This window comes from Typopeltis vanoorti, chromosome 16 (genome assembly GCF_054136105.1).
Source record: "Typopeltis vanoorti isolate ZY-2024b chromosome 16, IOZ_Tvanoo_1.0, whole genome shotgun sequence".
In the NCBI taxonomy this organism is placed as follows: domain Eukaryota; kingdom Metazoa; phylum Arthropoda; class Arachnida; order Uropygi; family Thelyphonidae; genus Typopeltis; species Typopeltis vanoorti.
The window spans coordinates 63,469,246-63,490,082 of NC_143564.1; the positions used below are offsets into that span (position 1 = coordinate 63,469,246).

General features: G+C 33.5%; 1 protein-coding gene across 1 annotated transcript in view; it reads right to left on the bottom strand.

The window, feature by feature from the left end:
* Window positions 1-20,837, bottom strand: part of TfIIB (transcription factor IIB) — a 117,454-nt gene that overhangs the window by 51,643 nt on the left and 44,974 nt on the right. The window contains exon 5 of the mRNA XM_090406122.1: window positions 18,265-18,351. Within this exon, the coding sequence (XP_090262248.1) occupies window positions 18,265-18,351 (87 nt within the window). The remainder of the gene's footprint in view (window positions 1-18,264; window positions 18,352-20,837) is intronic.

The following is a 20,837-nucleotide window of genomic DNA, read 5'->3' on the forward strand; positions in this document are numbered from 1 at the left end:
CGTAATAGTTCATTGGTGTCGTTGTGGTTTTTTTGCGTAGGATCTGTACTGAGGGCGTCACAGACAGACGTGTCTGCTAATAGATTTTTAATTTTTTCTTCATAATCTTTTGTATTTAAGATAACAGTATTGTTGCCTTTGTCAGCTTTAAGTATGATGATGTCTTTATTATTCCTTAATTTGAGTAGTGTTCTTCTTTCCATTTGGTTAGAGTTGGTGTTAGGAGATCTTGATGGAATGGAAAGGATGATGCTGCTTTTTAGTCTTAAGTCATTAGTTATTGGGAGTGGTAGCAATGAGATGGCTTTTTTTGTAAGTTGCAGATGAACTCTATTTTAGGAATAGCAGTAGGTTTTAAGGCAAAATTGAATCCTTTTTTGAGAATTGAGATCTCAGGTTTTGTTAAAATGTGTTTAGATAGGTTTATTATCACTTGGTTATCTGGTAGAGACGGTTTAGAGTTAATGTGATTATCATACAGCAAGTTGAATTTATCAATTTGCATCTTTTTGCTGTAACTAAAGGTTTTGGCATAACTGTTGCTAATCATATTATCTAAAAGTTGCCAGGTCTCTACGTCAAGGTTATTAGAGATGTCTGTGAACAAGTTATAGCATTGTGAGTCTAATTGGTTGAGCAAGGTTCTCATATAGAAATTCTTTCTCGGAGAAGAGCAAATGAAGTTTGGTGGTAAATAATATTAGCTTTTTTTGTTTTAAAATATTGAGACAAAGAAATTTTGGGATAACGTTATTGTCTTGTCATCTTTTTAAAAAAGTCAGATGGTTTAAACACCTAGCAAAAAGGCCTTTTTGCATTTTAAACCTTCAAGATTGCGTACCTTTTGTTTGGTGATCTTGCCGATCCTGTTCATAGTGATTTTCTTCCTTGACTACTTGTATAATAACTAAAGCACTTTTTTTGAATGTTAGTCAAGTGGGTTTTTAATTTATTGTCCTACATGTTTCGCTGATTTTTGCTATCGGCATCTTCAGGGAATACAATTGGTAAGCTATATGAAGGTAACAGACTAGGTTTTAACTGACAGTTCTAATTCATACAAAATTAGTACTGTGCGAGACAATGCACGTGTCTCGGGAACATGATTTATTTGTTACGAGACATAATGTAATTGGCGTGAAAGCTCATTTCTTTGATGTTTAGTGATCTGATTAAAGTTTTCCAAATTTTCGGTACGATTAGATCTTGATTCTTATTTAAGTTTCCTGTTGAATGGGCGACCGTAGCAACCTCCTTGAAGGTTCTGGAAAGCTAGTTCTCTTCAATATAGGGCATATGACTCTTATCCCACTCAATTAGAGCTGTCAGTTAAAACCTAGTCTGTTACCTTCATATAGCTTACCAATTGTATTCCCTGAAGATGCCGATAGCAAAAATCAGTGAAACATGTTCGACAATAAATTAAAAACCCACTTGACTAACATTCAAAAAAAGTGTTTTAGTTACTATACAAGTAGTCAAGGAAGAAAATCACTATGATTTTCAATATAGGGCATATGACTCTTATCCCACTCAATTAGAACTGTCAGTTAAAACCTAGTCTGTTACCTTCATATAGCTTACCAATTGTATTCCCTGAAGATGCCGATAGCAAAAATCAGCGAAACATATTCGACAATAAATTAAAAACCCACTTGACTAACATTCAAAAAAAGTGTTTTAGTTACTATACAAGTAGTCAAGGAAGAAAATCACTATGAACAGGATCGACGAGATCACCAAACGAAAGGTACGCAATCTTGAAGGTTTAAAATGCAAAAAGGCCTTTTTGCTGGGTGTTTAAACCATCTGACTTTTTTAAAAAGATGTCGAGACAATAACATTATCCCAAAATTTCTTCATCTCAAACAATATTTTAAAACGAAAAAAGCTAATATTATTTACCACCAAACTTCATTTGCCCTTCTCCGAGAAAGAATTGGCCATACGAGAACGTTGCTCAGCCAATTACTCACAATGCTATGACTTGTTCACAGACATCTCTAATAACCTTGACTTAGAGACCTGGCAACTTTTAGATAATATGATTAGCAACAGTTATGCCAAAACCTTTAGTTACAGCAAAAAGATGCAAATTGATAAATTCAACTTGCTGTATGATAATCACATTAACTCTAAACCATCTCTACCAGATAACCAAGTGATAATAAACCTATCTAAACACATTTTAACAAAACCTGAGATCTCAATTCTCAAAAAAGGATTCAATTTTGCCTTAAAACCTACTACTATTTCCTAAAATAGAGTTCATCTGCAACTTAGAAAAAAAGCCATCTCATTGCTACCACACCCAACAACTAATGACTTAAGACTAAAAAGCAGCATAATCCTTTCCGCTCCATCAAGATCTCCTAACACCAACTCTAACCAAATGGAAAGAAGAACACTACTCAAATTAAGGAATAATAAAGACATCATCATACTTAAAGCTGACAAAGGCAACAATACTGTTATCTTAAATAAAAAAGATTATGAAGATTATCAGACACGTCTGTCTATGACGTCCTCAGTACAGATCCTACACAAAAAAAACCATAACGACACCAATGAACTATTACGTGGAATGATTAACTGGCCTATAGACTTAATAAGAAATTAAAAACTCGCAACATTTTATTGAAAAATTAAAAAATATCCCTATATCTGAAGATGATATACTAGCAAGCCATGACTTCATATCTCAGTTTACAAACATTCCAGTTGTGGAAGTCATCAACTCTTAGACAACTTGTTCCCAAGAAACATCACTACTTTGTTCAATCATTGTTTAACTTCGAACTATTTCATTTGGGAAAAAACAGTCTACAAATAACTTACCGGATTAGCCATGGGTAGCCCCTCTCTCCTTCTTGTGCTGACTTATTCATGGAAGACCTAGAGGATAAAATCTTATCCCAAATTACCTCAAAACCGAAAACTTGGTACAGATATGTTGATGACATCTTTATCATTTGGAATCATAGAAAAGAATAACTAATGGATGATTATCTCAACCAAATCAATAGTTTCTACCATACCATCAAATTTACATTAGAAATTGAAAAAGATGAAAAACTTCCATTTCTAGACATAATAAAAAAACAAACCAATAACAATATCAACCTGTCTGTATATAGAAAACCTACGAATACTGGACGTTACCTCAATTTCAACTCGCCTCATCATATATCCCAGAAACTTAGCATTATCCATATGCTTAAGAAAAGAGCTATACATTACACAACAGACCAAGATGACTTACAAAAAGAATTAACTACAATATCCAGAGAGCTATCTTTCAATAGTTATCCTAAAAGACTCTGCATCAAGATTCTCTTTTCGGATATACCACAAAGACAACGTGACGACACCCAATACATCAGCACTATAACTATTCTATTTGTCAGCAGTATTTCAAAAAAATTGGCTAACCTTCTAAAACCACAAAATATTAGAGTAGCATTCAAGCCAATCAATATTATTCGGAAATTTTTAAGATCACCGAAAGACTTTCATCAATTCTACAAGTACTCTGGAGTATATAATATATCTTGCCCCTGTGGTGTTAGTTACGCTGGTCAGACCTCTAGAAGCTTCAAAACGAGACAGAAAGAACACATAGGATATGTCAGAAACAACAGACAAGATATTTCAGGCCTTCCTCGTCACTTTGCCTCTACCAACCATCTCATTGAGTGGGATAAGAGTCATATGTCCTACATTGAAGAGAACTACCATTCCAGAACCTTCAAGAAGGCTGCAACGGTCGCCCGTTCAACAGGAAACTTAAATAAGAATCAAGGTCTAATCCTACCGGAAATTTGGAAAGCTTTAATCAGATCACTAAACATCAAAGAAATGAACTTTCATGCCAATTACATCATGTCTCGTAACACAGTGGTAAAAAACACTGACCAGGCATGCAGTCAGGAATACATATCCATACTTGAAGTAGAAAAAGCCATCAAAGGCTTAAAATGTGGAAAGGCAGCAGGAGTAGATGATATTCGACCAGAAATGCTGAAGTATGGTGGTATAAGAGTCTTACAGTGGCTGCACTGCATAGTTCAGAAAGCCTGGACAGAGGGACAAATTCCCGATGATTGGAGTAGAGCTCTCATAGTACCCACATATAAAAAGGGAAATAAAACTGAATGTGAGAATTACAGAGCTATCTCTCTACTGAGTGTTCCTGGCAAGATCTATGCAAGTATACTTGAGAAACGATTGAGAAGATTTGTGGAAGAAAAGCTGGGTGAAGAACAAGCTGGATTCAGGCAAAATAAAGGCTGCCAGGATCAGATTTTCACTTTACGACAAATAGTCGAGAAAGCATGGGAATATAACAAAGAACTGTATTTAAGTTTTGTCAATTTGGAAAATGCATATGACAAGGTGCCAAGAGAGAAGCTATTCAATACACTACAAGTTATATGGTGTCAATGGGGCATTATATCAAGCAATACTTAGTCGTTATTTGAGTTGAAAATCAGCAGTTAGAATTGAAGGAAGCACAGGAAGATGGTTTAATGTTAAATCTGGTGTGAGACAAGGATGTACATTATCCCCTCTGTTATTCATTACCTATATGGATCACATTATAAAGGAAAGTGGTATTAAACATGATATCAAAATTGGAAATGTTAATGTCAGCTCTTTGCTTTATGCAGATGATGTTATACTTCTAAATAAATCCGCTACAAGTCTGCAAGATTCTCTGACTAAATTGAATAACTGTTGTAATAGATATGGTATGAAGGTCAGCAATAAAAAGACAAAGACAATGAAAATAGGCAGAATCATTGAAAATGTCAGCTATGTTGTGAATGGAGAACCTGTGGAACAAGTAAAACATTTCAGCTACTTAGGCACGATTTTTAGTGAAGATTGTAAATTCAATATAGAAATAGACAACAGAATCAGCAAAGCTGGTATGGTGGGAGTCAAATGAAAATTTCATATGGAATAAGAGAGAAATTAGTCGGAACACTAAATTAGCTGTATACGAGACAGTGTTCAAACCAGTTTTAACTTATGGATCTGAGAGCTGAGTCAGAAGTAAAACACTTGACCAAAGACTACAGACCGCAGATATGAGAGTCCTAAGAAAGATTATAGGCGTGAACAGATGGCATCAATGACAATATCATATTAAAAACGAGGATATTAGGAAATAACTTGACATTGACAGCATCCAGGAATGCGTTAGCAGAGCTAGTCTCAGGTAGTATGGTCACTTAAACAGAATGGGAGAGGAAAGATTAGCAAAACAGGTGTTCTCTGCAGGTTGGTAGGAAAACGACCCAGAGGAAGACCAAGATATAGGTGGATTGATACGGTACAACGTGCCTTAGACGACAGAAATATAAGATCTGATAATGTTGGAGTCTTGACAAGTAACAGACTGATTTGGAGGAAAATTGTAGATAGCAAGTTAGTAATGACGTAAATTTTTCATGTAGTACTATCATATCCTGTACACCCCTTGAGGATACATGGCAGGAATTTGATGATGATGATGACAAATAAATCATGTTACTGAGACACGTGCATTGTCTCGCACAATACTAATTTTGTATGATTAGAACTGTCAGTTAAAACCTAGTCTCTTACTTTCATATAACCTACCAATTCTATTCCCTGAAGATGCCAATAGCAAAAATCGGCGAAACATGCAGGACAATAAATTAAAAACACCCACTTGACTAACATTCAAAAAAAGTGTTTTAGTTATTACAAAAGTATTTAATTTATTATGATTTTTAATTTTAGTGAAATGAGTATTATATGATAGATAACAGAACATGATTAAAATCTTATTTCAAATTAATGAAATTATTCAACGACTTCAATAAATATAATATTATTCATTATTTTATACAAACCATTAGGAAAAAGAAAGCCAGGACATCTCTAAAGAGATTCAACAATGACCTCTAAGGCCGGTACAGGCCTAAATCCTTGAAAAGCATGATGGTGATGATTCTATACACCTTTTGTGTTTCTTTTAAATAAAATACAATAACATCATAATATATATATAAAATAAGACCCAATGTATATATGATTTTGAAACACTTAAATGCAGATACCAAAGAAAACATAAAATTAAACACCGAATTGAAATTAGAAGAATTTCTAAATTACTACACCGAATTGTGGTCAGACAAATATTTTAAAAAAGACAACTAGCAAACAATTAACAAAAATGAAAAGGAAATAACTAAAGAAGAATTAGAAATCAGCCTGAAAAAAACAAGAAACAAAAAATCACCTGGAGAAGATAAGCTAGGTTCAGAAGTATATAAACACGCAAGAACAAGATTCAAAGAAAGACCCTTATTTTTAAATAAAATTTATTCAACTGGTATAACCCCAATATAATGGAAAAAAGCAATTGTGATTCCTATCTTTAAAAAAGGTAATAGAGATGACCCTAAAAACCATAGAGGTATCAGTATACTAAATTCCTGTTACCAAATATATAGCAGAATCTTAAATAGCAAACTAATGAAATATTCAGAAAACTATATTTTAGAAGTACAGAATGGATTTAGGAAAGGATGATCATGTATAGACTTGGTCTTTTGCCTAAAATTAATTATAGAGAAAAGAAGAGAATACAATTTAAAAACACATATTGCATTTATTGACTTTGAAAAAGCATTTGACAAAGTTAAAAGAAACATATTATTTAACATATTAAAAGAAAGACAAATATCAAATAATATCCTAAAAGCCTTTCTTTTAAGCTTACATGGTGATCCGAATGCATTTTTGAAAACTATGGAGACAACTACCGTGTATGAATAAAAACTTTAGTTTAATATAACTAAAATCTACATTCGATGTTTCGACCTTTATGTCAAGGTCATCTTCTGGAGCATATAACTATACACAGAGAACAAGCTACACTACAATCAAACTGGTTTGTTAAAGATACTGATCAACCGCTGCAACAATTGTTGGCCTGCCCTCTGGTGAAAAAAAATGCAATAGCCTAAAATCTATCACAAGTATATATAAGAAAATAATCAAATACAAATAAGATTAAATCAGGAGCTATCATATACGAGAGAGATAAACCAAGGGGTCTGACAGGGATGTCCCCTCTTAGCAACTCTTTTTAATATTTACTTAAATGAAATAATAATAAAATGGAATAAAAATTTACATCAAGGAATTAAAGTTTCTCCTATGGTGAACTTAAACACTCTCCTTTTTGCAGACGACCAAATAATAAATACAAATTCTGAAGATAACTTACAGAAAACTATTTTAGATCTAAATGAGATAGCCAAAGATTATGGTATGATAATATCAACAGAAAAATCAAAAACTATGGCCGTTAAAGGACAAGATCCAGCAAGAACTTGTTATCTATTACTAAAATAGTAATAGATAACAAGATCTTAGAACAGGTGAATTCATTTAACTACCTAGGATGTATGATCACATATGAAAATGAAAAAGATATAAATGTAAAAATTGCAACATATATTTAAAAATATATGTTGCAATTTTTTTTTTTTTTTTTTTTTTATATTTAAAAATAACAGGTGTAATTAACTCTATATTTAAACCAAACGTAGTTCAAAAACAAACCAGACTAAAAGTATACAATACATTAGCCCTACCAGTATTAATGTATGGAAGCAAAATCTGGACAATAAAACAAAAAGACAAAGAAAGATTAATAACAGCAGAAATGAAGTTTATGAGAAAAACTGCAAAGTATACCTTATTACATCACAAAAGAAACGAAGAAATTATGAAAGAATTAAACCACGAACCAGTAATAGAAAAAATTAAAAAATATAAACATAAATGGAGATGGATCACGTTCAAAGAATGAAAACAGAAAGATTAACAAAACAAGCCTTAAATTATAAACCATTAGGAAAAAGAAAACCAGGACGTCCTCTTAAACGATGACTTCTAAGGCCGGAACAGGCCATGCTATGCCTAAATCCTTTATACGCATGATGATGATGACGACAATAATATTATTATATGATTAGAAATCAAACACAATAAAACCACATTGCGTTTCATATAATAAAGATTTTTGTTAAACTTAGCTGATCCAAGTTGATTTTTTCACAGCATTATTGTTCTTATCAAGTAGTTTGCTAGTAAAATGGGGCGGGGAGATCACTACCAGTAGCCAACACTTTTATGCTGTAATGTGTGGTGAAGTTTTATTTTTCATTTTCAAATTTGAATCACATTTGATAACTTGTCAGTAATATAAAATTATTATAATTTAAATAGGTAAAAATGGAGGATATTATGGAGCCATCCATACTTTATGGTCTTTTTCCATATTTCACTTTAAAATTTTTAAATGTTTAGATTTAACAACAAGCTTATGAGAATTTCACTTTTGTCAGAGTTACCTTGGCTTGCAATACTTGAAAGTCAAATTCTGCCCAGGAGGTCATATATTTGCTTTTATTAATGCATTGAAAGCTGTTTCAGATAGTTGGTTCTCATCAGATATCAAGCATTTACTCTCTCTCTATATATAAACTTAGAGCATATAAACCTTCTTAATACTAAAGCAATATCCTGTGTCAGAAAGTTAAATTCATCACAAACTCTCAAATAGGAACATAATCAATTACAGAAGTTAGAGCCAAAAAGGCTTCAATTTAACTTTCTCATATAGGATTTTTATGGTATTGGGAAGAGTTTTTTGTTCTCTCTAGGTTTTTACATTGTCTCCCAAGAGATCCAGCAGTTCGAAACAGCTATCAGGCCAGTGAAATCTACTTTAAGCACAATATGTAAAAGATGAGTAATGGAACACAGGATATTGTGGTCAGTGTCCACTACATGATGTGTAAGGCCAGGTTTATCACGTTTCTTGTTGGTGACATAAGATTGGTGTTTTTGCTGTTGGTTTTCGACTGAACATCCTGTTCATCCAAAGTAGGAGCAGAGACAATCACACTGAACCTGGTAAATACTAGAGAGAGATTTTGTTGATAGGGGAGTCTCTACATTCTTCCCTATCAAAAAAATCTCCCCCTGGTTGCAATCCACTAAAGATAAGCAGCCTTCTCCCTGGTGTTTACAACTATCATTGTAATTGCTTCCATTCATAATAAATTTAGTTTAATCCTTTATCCAAGTGTAAGCAAACAAAGTTTGTGCCTGAAGTATCTTCAGGACTGAGGCAACTCATGGTAAAGGTGGACCAAGCTCTCATCACTCCTTGTCTTAGTATTTCCCATAATGCAAAGCACATCTCCTTGCAGACATGTATAATGCTATGCATTAAGGGAAGGACCACTACCAAGACTGGTTTCAACCTTTATTGAGGCCTTGTCAGTGGGAGCCAGAGGTGGTGATACTACGGCAGAAGCAATGGAGAAGTCATATTTACCTATACGAGTCACCAAAAGGTGTCGCATCTTATTAATCAATTACTCTGGATTTAGAGAAAGATGTTGGAAGTTTTTTTTTTTCTCCCACTTGGTTAGATTATAATAAGTTTAGTTTAATCCTTTATCCAAGTGTAAGCAAACAACGATTGCGCCTGAAGTATCTTCAGGACTGAGGCAACTCGTGGTAAAGGTGGACCAAGCTCTCATCACTCCTTGTCTTAGTATCTCCCATAATGCAAAGCACATCTCCTTGCAGACATGTATAATGCTATGCATTAAGGGAAGGACCAATACCCAGACCGATTTCGACCTTGGGGTCTCGTCAGTGGGAGCCAGAGGTGGTGATACTATGGCAGAAGCAATGGAGAAGTCATATTTACCTATACGAGTCGCCAAAAGGTGTCTCACCTTATTAATCAATTACTCCGGATTTAGAGAAAACTGCTGGACTGGAAAACTTTGGAATACATCTGCAAGGAGATGTGCTTTGTATTACGGGAGATACTAAGACAAGGAGTGATGAGAGCTTGGTCCACCTTTACCACAAGTTGCCTCAGTCCTGAAGATACTTCAGGAGCAAACATTACTTGCTTATACTTGCATAAAGGATTAAACTAAATTTATTATAGTCTAACCAAGTGGAAAATAAACTTCCAACATCTTTCTCTAAATCCAGAGTAATTTAATAACAAGGTGGTACACCTTTTGGCAACTCGTATAAGTAAATATGACCTCTCCATTGCTTCTGGATCTAGCTCCCACTGACTAGACCAGAATAAAGGTCGAAACCGGTCTAGGTAGTGGCCCTTTCCTTAATGCATAGCATTATACATGTCCACAAGGAGATGTGTTGTATTATGGGAGATACTAAGACAAGAAGTGATGAGAACTTGGTCCACCTTTACCATGAGTTGCCTCAGTCCTGAAGATACTTCAGGCACAAACTTTTGTTTGCTTACACTTGGATAAAGGATTAAACTAAATTTATTATAGTCTAACCAAGTGGGAAAAAAAAACTTCAAACAGCCTCCATTCATACTTTGGACAAATAGGACATCTGGTGAAAGAATGACTACATCAACACCAATAAAGCTGAAAAATTTGGCCTTGCACAGCATGGAATGGACACTGACCACAATATCCTGTGGTGCATACTCATCTTTTACATTAGTTCCAGTTTAGCTTTGAATGGTTATTTAAAGAGAGTGTTGAAGTACTTCCATATTGCCTAAACTTAAATTGGAATGACTGTCTATCCATTGCCAAGATTCTATTGCTTGCTATTGGGAAGTATGCTATTGCTTGCCATTGGTAAGTAATAGCATGCTTTCCTTCCCTCCCCCCTACCTTTAATATATAATGCTGTGTCATTAAATTATTTTAATTTTAGCTTTAGTTGCAATCTCATTTTATATTGTAACCATCCATATGATGGCATTGGCGTGTGGCTGAATTCTGTAAATAGGCTAAATGTTCTTTGTTTTAACTTTACCTTGTCATTATGCTGATGATGGCCTAACTGAGATATCTGTAATCATAAAATTATTATTCTTTATTCTTGTGAATATGTGTGTCTTAATAATCATATCAGATTATTAAAAAGATCAGAACTCAACAGCCATAATAAAATTAGATCAGGGAAAGGAATTTGGAATTAAGAAGAGTGAGGCAAGGAGATCCTATATCACCCAAATTGTTTTCTGCTACATTAGAAGATGTCCTTAAGAATGTCTCATAGGAAAATTATGGAAATAATATTAATGGAAAAACTCAACTATTTATGTTTTGCAGATGACATTGTTCTTTTAGCAAAAAATAAAAAATCAGCTCAGGAAAAGCTAAATGATCTTGACAAAGAAAAGAAAAAAAGGGTTTATAGATTAATATAACTAAAACAAAACTGATGACAATTTAGATCAAACTGAACTAAAATTAGCAGATAATCCTACTGAAACTGTGGGGAACTATTTATCCCAGTCAATTAGCTGGTTTTAAGGAAAAACAAGAAAAAGAAAAAAAATAAAAGTATCACACAAGAAAAAAGTATTTGCTGTATAAAGATTATGACAGAAAATTTGCCTATATGATTAAAGAGAAAGATATTTAATATGTGCAGTATTTGAGTATTTATCTATGGAAGTGAGACACAGGCAACAACAAAAAAAAAGGAAGACAGGTTTGTGTGCAGCCAAGCCAGCCTTGAGAAGAAAAATGCTGTACACAACAAAAAGGGATAGAATTAGAAATAATGGAAGTAAATGACTGAAGTAAAAGATATTATGAAGTATTGTAAAACAAGTAAATGGACAAAATTTAGCACTGAATAGATGCCAAAAAAGGAAAGAGAATATAAGGTCACCAACGAACAAAGAAGAATGATCTACAAAGGTGTGGCATGAGATGATGAATGTTGGATAAAAAAACAGAAAGAATTGGATAGTTAAGGTAGCAGTCTATATCTAAAAGTGAATTGAAACAGGATAAAGAAGAAGATTAATAAAAGAGTGTACTTTGTCACTCTACAATATCATTTCAAATTAATCACTATTCTAGATCATAAATACTTTCCTTCTTTTGGAACACGTCTATACAATTAATCTTGAATATCCTATATCAATCAATAAAAATCTAGCCATTCAGAGAAAGATTCATCACCAAATTTCCAGTATATATCCTCTAAGGCAGTATTTCCCAACATTTTTTGGATCATGCCCCACCTCAATGCCTCAAAGATTTTGATGTCCCCCCTTGCCAACAATGGTGAGTGTTTTGAGTATATCAGTGATGAGGTGACGAATGCAACATCATTTTCTAATTGCCCCCACGTTCAGAAACACTGCTCTAAGGGGATGTACAGGATACTATGACAGTACTGCATGATTAAGTTTACATTATTTCTAACTTCCTATCAACAATTTCCCTCCAAATTAGTCTGTTATTTGTCAGGACTATTTTCTCTTCTAACTGCATTAATTAATCTAAATCTTTGTCTTCCTGCGTTGCTTCATTCCATTAAACAATGATGTGGAAATCAATCAGAACTTAAGCATAAATACATGATTCATTAGTATGGGCATTTGAACAGAAAAAGAAACTTTCAACTGGAAAAGGTCACTGATTAAAAAAAAAAAGTAGGAGAAAAAACAGACCTCTGCAGAAACCCAATATTAGTTGCAAAGTCTGAAGACAGAAATCCATTCGTCATCACATTTAATGTGCTACCAGACAAAAAGCAGGCAATCTAATTGCAATAAGTCATATAATGAGAGCCTACTTAATAAGCCCTATGACAAATGATATCAGACTGCTTCAAGTAGTCAACTTGAACAAATTCCAAAGTTAGGTGAAGCAAGCAAGAAAATTCCCTGCTGACTAGCAGTGGCAGAATCTATAATGGCAACTTTTATAAGTTAATCAGTTTCCGTAGCTAGCATGTTAGCGGTTTTCTCTTACTGAAAATAGAAATGAAGCAAGAAAATCTAGATGATAACTCATGGTAAACATTAAACATTTGTTACTAGGGTCACTCAAGGGTCAAAACCAAATAACTGGGAAGGGACCTCCACATTGCCTTTAAGGAATGCAGAGAACAGCTGGGCTTGTGACCTCATGTCCAATCTTTTCTCTTGTGTGGTGCATCCGCATCCTGTTAGTAAGTATCCACTAGGTACCGAATGAACAAGGATGGACTAGCAATCTGTGACAGCAGGCCGAACTACTATACTCTCTACTGGCTTAAGCAACAAATACATATGATGGTACAACATGAGATTTCATGCCAGTTGGGGCATCATCTGCTTAAACAAGATCCATGCTGTTTTCTTCAGGTAACTTGCAAACAGCCAGCTACTGAAAGAAACTTTGACCCAACATCTAGAAGAGGACAAATAAACCCAATGTCAGAGGAACCAAAGATAAGAACCATCAATATAAAGAGTATATTATTAATGGAAAGGAAATCAAACTTGAAAAAAAAAAAAAACTTGAAAAAGTAACATGTGGACACACTTGGTAAGACAAAAACAGGTGAGACCTGACTATGATCTCACCTGTTGATCAAATATGAAAATAAACGTCTTGATCAGAAGGCAATTTCAAGTAAAGTTATATGGGCAACTTCGAAATAGGCAATGGCATTTATTTGTGAATATGGTCCACAAGAGGTTCTATTAAGAAGTGGAGGAATTTTGAATCAGAGCAGGCAGCCGACACAAAGAAAATGGAAAAAGTAATCCTTGTTCGAGATCTAAGCAGAAGGGTAGAAAATGAATTCCACTAGGCATATAGGAATGGAAGCTTCAATGAGGGCTATCACTTCTTATTCTTTTCCCAGAAACTTTACCTTTTCTTACTGTTTTGAGAAACCTCTTTCCATTCCTTCAATCCCAAGTATTTCAAGCTTTCTTCTGTCAATACTCTTAAGGAATCTAAAAGTTCTACTGATCCTTTCCAAAAACCATTCATTTATAAGCCTTTCAGTATATGAAATCTTCAATAGTCTACTGTAATATCATATCACAAAAGCATATATCTTTTCCTATCAGACTTCTTCAGGTTCCAAGTTTCACATCAAAAAGTTGCTATTTTAAAATCAGCTGCAACCAGAATCCCTCAGCTTTTTTCCTGTGGACACAGATCTATCCTTCCAGATTTCAGACAAGTCTCTGACTATTTTGTTTTGTTATTCCTAATCTTCTGATACTGAATAGCAATTCTTCACATTAGTGATGGATTCCAGGTACTGGAATTTGTCAACTTCCTCAATTATTTCTCTGTTAAGGTACACTTGTTTCTCAGGAGCTACTACGTCTATATTTCTTTTGAGAACCATAATCTTTGTCTAGCTAATGTCATTAGCTCATTAACCCCTTTCATTACAAAGGAATACTGTACCACCAGCATACTCATTGCTGACCCATTAGCTCATTAACCCCTTTCATTACAAAGGAATACTATACCACCAGCATATTTCATTGCTGACCCATCAATCCTAATTCCTGTTTCAAGCTCATCCAATGCTACATGCATGATGTTGGCATTGATACTAAACAAGTGAGAAGAAAAATGCTTCCTTGCCTAATTCTTCTGCCTACCTGAAGCCAATTAGTTAGTCCAACATTCGTCATTACTGTGCTTGCTTGGTGTACAAGTTAGATATCAACCTTATCAATTGAGAAAAACCCATTATTTTCATTACCTCCCACAATTTCACATGCTGAACATTGTCAAAAGCTTTGGGGTAGTCTATAAAACATTACCAACTTCCTCAATTATTTCTCTGTTAAGGTACACTTGTTTCTCAGGAGCTACTATGTCTATATTTCCTTTGAGAACCATAATCTTTGTCTAGCTAATGTCATTAGCTCATTAACCTCTTTCATTACAAAGGAATACTGTATCACCAGCATACCTCATTGCTGACCCATCAATCCTAATTCAACTCTTTATACTTCTCAATGATTAATGATCTGATCTCTGGCATCATTGTTTTTCCTGAAATGTGCCTGTTTCTCAGGCATCTACATCTCAACTTTGGCCCCAATCCTATTTAGAATGATCTTTTATATATATATATATATATATATATATATATATTTTTTTTTTTGCATGAGAGATTAAGCCAGGATCATACTACCACATCTTTCATGCCTAAGCGAAGGTGATTCCAGATATCGAAACTATCCTGGTGAGAGGGTTCTTCCAAAGTTTCCTTTCTCTCTGCTATACTGTCCTACTTCAATTTCCTTTCTGCATTTTAAGTGTTCTAATGGCCATTTCTAGCTCAAGTATTGATATGGACTACTAATTTGTATTCCTCTTCAATACATCCCACAAAAGTTCAGTCACTGCTTATTTCATTTAATAAGCTTACAAAGTGATTACACCAGATATGCAGAATAGCTTTATTTTTGTTTTTATGCCACTCATCATCTCTGATTCCTTTAAAGTATAATTTTCTCCATTTCTGAGGTTTTCAATAGCTTCAAAGAACATTTTGCCAATTTCCTGATATTTATTTCCTATATTCTTAGTCTTTAAACCATAACTTTTGTTTAGCTACTTTTACACACTGCTTTACTTGCTTACATTCTTTTCTCTGTTTTTTTCTCAAACAAAGTATATTGAAAGTTCTAGGAACTTTCAATAATTCAATATACTCTGTTTTCCCACCTCTTTAACTTCTTCCCTCCACCATGAAGTGGATTTTTCTATTCTTGCAAAAAACTTCACTGCTGAAAACATCAATGTTTTCTTCAAACTCTGCTGAGAATTCAAGTGCGGTGCTTGTTTTTATAATGAGGGAACCTTGCTTAACCCAGCAATGCTCCAGCCAGCATGACATATTGTGTTTCAATTCCCCCCCCCCCCACACACACACCAAGATTTGATACAGAATTGGTCAACTAAGTTCCAAACTGCCAGTCCATCTTCACCAACATCCAGTGGATATCTACTAAGGAGCACCAGATGAAAGGTGGAATGTCCATTTTTTGCTTTCATCTGATGGACATTAGGTCAGAAGCCAAAGTTTATTCTTTGAATTCCTTAAAGGTAATAATGAAAGTCTCTTCCCAGTTATCTAGCTTTGATCCTTAAGCAACCCCATTTGATTATGCTGAATCTTCATAAATGTATATGGCAGGGCAATCAGAGATGCTATTGATATACAGTATTTACAGAGTAATATAAATAGGCTGGAAGCATGAGCAAATGATAATGGCTATTAAATTTAATGCTAGTAAGAATAAAGTTATGCACTAAGGCGTGATGTAGCATAATCCATTGGAAATCACAAGCTGATGAGTCTAGGGATATTGGAGTTAAGGTAGATAGGAATTAAATATTCAAAGGTTAAATAATAAAAATTGCAAATACGACTCAAAGGATAATTGCAAGGCTGAAGCAAACATTGACATGTAACAATAAGGAAATTATTTTGCCTCTTTAATTTATAGAGGCCTTGATGTGTCATAGCATCTCTTAAATAAACAAGAGAAAGAGGGGTGATATGACAGCTGTCTATAAACTTCAGAATGGATATTATAAGATATCAACTGATGAAACTGTTTCATGGAAGGTAGGAAGAGAACATGGGGGTAGTCATGGAAGTTAAGTTTGTGTGTGCAGTTAAAGAAAGAGCAAAAGAATTTTTTTTTTCTCACAGCAGTGTGAGAGATAGTGAGTGAGTGGAACAGTGCCTGTTGAAGTGGTGAGTGCATCTAGTGTAAATGAAGTTAAGAGAAGGTATAACACTGGTGTGGATGATATATGGCATTCCCTCAAGACCTTGACTTTCTGGAGGTCTCAGATAATAATAAGCAATTTCTGCCAATGTAGATACTAATTTGGCTGACTGATTTCTATCCTAGTAAACAGGATTGTTAACTAATTCTGGTTTGCTTAGATTCAAATAAATATCTAGTGACAGGATACAAGATGAGATGTTGAGTAGTAGCAGTTAGTCAGAAGCCCAAGTCAATTCTTCACATTTTTTGCAGACACGCAAAAAATGTGAAGATAGCTGTGTAATGACAGTCAACAACTGTTAACATATCCTTTTGAATAGCATACACCAAAATTAGGTAGTTTGTTGAGTGAGTAAGTTCATAATAATGATGATGTTTGATATAGGACAAGTTAGCCATAGTTATATCAACAAATAACAGTAGAAATATATACTGCAATATAAACTTGCCTAGCAAATAACATAGATAAATATGTTCATATGACTGAAGCTGGAATGAGGTAAACACAAATTAAGTTGTAATAATTTAATATTAACATGACATTTCATCCTAATTGCAAACAGTAGAATGTTAACATGCAGAAGAATGGGCACATGAACTAATTTGAATTATTAGAATCCTAAGTATCATATCTGTTGCCACCATGTTAATTTTTTTAATGTTTGTATGTTTCTTTTACTTGAAGCTCCATGTACTCAGGATGAAACCAGTAATGTCAATATTAAATAATTACAAGTTGTGTTTACTTTATTCTGGATTCATTCATATGAACTTTTCTATATAAGTTGTTAAAATGGAAGATATTATGGATCCATTCATATTTTATAGCTAAATATAGAAGGAAATTTCAAAAAAGTTTTGAAATTTACCAGAGAGAGCTTATGGGAATATAATCTTTGACATCAGAGTTTTCTTGACTTGACTACTTAAAAGATACAAGCATGTGTGTATTCCACAAACTCTCTGGTAAATTTTGAAAATTAAGTTTCTTTCTATATTTGATTGTAAAATATAGATGATGATTTATAATGCCCTCCATTTTAATATCCTAATTATGCCGAATTGAAGCCTTTTTTTTATGGTCCCATACTTTAGCAACTGTGAAAGCTTTTTATGTGAATTCTATCAACAAAAGCTGCATATCCGATAGCTGCATTAGTATTAATGTGAGTGGATTAAGGGTTAGATAAGTCCTGCTGTAAACACACTCAACATAGCATTTTAAGTTATTTTAAACTTCCAATAGGCTGGGTGCTGATCTCACCAGCCAGTGGAAATATCTTTAAGTTGTAATTTAAAGATATTCAATTAATATCACATCCATGTCCTCAATGGAATTCAAACCTATGGCCTGTGAATTTGAATTCCACTTGGCAGGTTAGGCAATATTCTGAGGATATGAAGAGATACAATATCATATTGCATAAATAACTCTTTTCAGTTAAGCATTTTAACTGAATGTGTTGTTAAATGAATGCATCTTACAAGAATTCTATAAGAAAAGCATTAATTACCTAACATTTCTAATTTGTTCACCTACTGTCAATGGATAGTGAGAGTAAACATGTATTTAAATTAATGACTGCATGATAAACTTAATGCAAAGCACTGCAAAATATACTTACCATTATTGTTTTTGGTAACTGGATCCTGTCAGCCATGTTGTTAATTTCTTTGAAGGCATTTATTAAAGCTCGATCTGAACTGCTCATCTAAAAATAATTAAGAAAATATAAAGACTTGTTTAGATGGTAACTATAGCACAGAACTTGTCATGGTGTATGTGAGTTTGCTATATTTTAGTATGCATATAATGCCAAATGAAATGAAAAATGATTCAGTGAAGAGCTTAAATTAGCAACTGTTACCCCCCCCCCATATTAACATAAATATTATTCAATAATTGCAAGTGATGTCTCCATTTTAAAATAAGGAACCTAAAAGAGAACAATTTTATTGCTTTTAAGAAACAAACATTTTGAATTTATGTTTTGAGCCACACACATCAGGATTAAAAATAGCATTTATAAGTAGCATTTTAATTGTCAGATTTTCTAAGTTGCTGAGATCATTTACATTCAGAAAGCTAGTGAAAAAAAAATGAATTTTTCACTGTCTTCAAAAGAAATACACACAGCATGATAACTGTTCAAGCATCTTATGGAAATGTGGTTATTACATTCATTTGTTTAATATGAAATCAAGAAAGACTGCAACACTATGCAAAAAAATATTCCACTTTTCTAATTTAAGTTAAGTAGCTTCTCCAATTTAGAGATTAGCAATCATGGTATGCAAGAGTCCATTCCTCTGACATTCTTTTAATCTTATAATACTCATAGTTCTTGGTCTGCCAGACACATTTTCCCCTGCTGATCCTCTTAAAACATATCCTGCTATCTTGCACTTTCTCTTTATAAGGTCTGTCATGAGCACTCTTTCAGTTCCCATTAACTTCAATACCTTCCATTTAACAGATTTAATTGTTCATCCTTACACAGCATTTACACTAACATGACAGGGTTTTCCCCTCCCCATCCTCTTCTGTGTGGGATTAAAAACATTTGGAGAATTATTATCTGATACTGTATTCAATTCACTGTGTGAAGCATTTAGTTGTTTACATAACAATTAAATCAATGAAATTTGAAGAATATTTTGGTACATCTTAACAGACTTCAAGGACAACATTAATATTCTGGTTTCTGAAATGCATGATCAATGTCAATATCAATGTCAGCAAGTTATGCTTTATATATATATATATATATATATATATATATATATATATGTGTGTGTGTGGCGATCAGCTTTTACTCGGTTGTTATACATTTGAAAAAAATACAACGTTTTTATGTATCGATTATGTGAGGCAATATGTACCTGTAATTTCCAGTTTGTTGAAATAATTCAATGTTTATTAGTATTCCTTTCCTTTATAAATACCTGCTATATGCCGAAACTAGTAATATTTATCATTAAAATCTTTATATGTTATCTCGGTCTTGGAGTCATTAAATCTATTTTTTTCAAATATATATATATATATATATATATATATATATATATATATATATCACATCAATCTGCTATAAGTGTGCATGTGTGGCAATGACACACACACACACACACACACACACAAAAAGAATCAACACAGCCTCTTGTTGATAGCGGAATGCATACCTGGTCTATTAGCTGAGCTTCCAGGTAGTTTAGAAGTTTACTATTAATGACTTCTTTATTTTAACAATAAAGAACAAAAGAATTTTCCCATGCTTCCAAGGAATACGGTGAATATGGGCTACTTTTCAAGATGCAGTCGGAGAAACGTTATCATGACCTATACACAATATATCAAAACCTACAGCATATCACAGTACCATGTGAGCAAAATATTTGATAGGCAACAACAAAGAGCATTCATGATGAGCTCAAGGATTTGGAATGGATATTAATGGAAAATTAACATCTAATTTCCCACTCTCCTTCTTCACAGCAACTCCATACACCCGAAGTTGTAAAATCTGTAATTCAATATTACTATTTTGAAAGATGGACAAAAAAAAAAAAAAAAAAAGAATCTTATTAACACTGGACTGAAATGACTGTAGGCTATAATTTTCAGAAAATGGTGATAATGTAAGATTGTTCTAAAGAAAGGAGCAAACAACAGGGATAAATAAAATTGCCAATTTGACAAATTTATAAGATAACTAAATAGAGGGTGGCTGTCCTGTTTTAAGAGTATCAAAGACAATGGTAAGATTAAACAGGGCAGTTACCCAGAGTAGGATAGTTGCTGAAACAATAATTGCCACAATTTTATTTTATAATTTATTACTTTATTAACTGATTTTTGTTTAATGGTACTAAATGATAATTATCAAAATGCCCAATAATAGAAAATATGAATTATGAATATTCAAATCTTTCTGCTTAAATGTGGATTCTCTTACTGTTCTAGGACTTCTGAGATACTCAGTGGATATCCATAGAACTATCTACAGAAAATCTATAAAAGGAATTTAGAATTCGTTGGAAGGGACATTAATCAGTGAGAGAAAGATCATAAAATTAGGCAGAGTGTTCTTTTTTTTTTTGCACCAAATTAAGGAACTTACTTTAGGAACACCATCCTAATTATCAGAATGATAACCCTATCTAGGATGATGAGAAGAATACTTCAGCTTGATCAAAT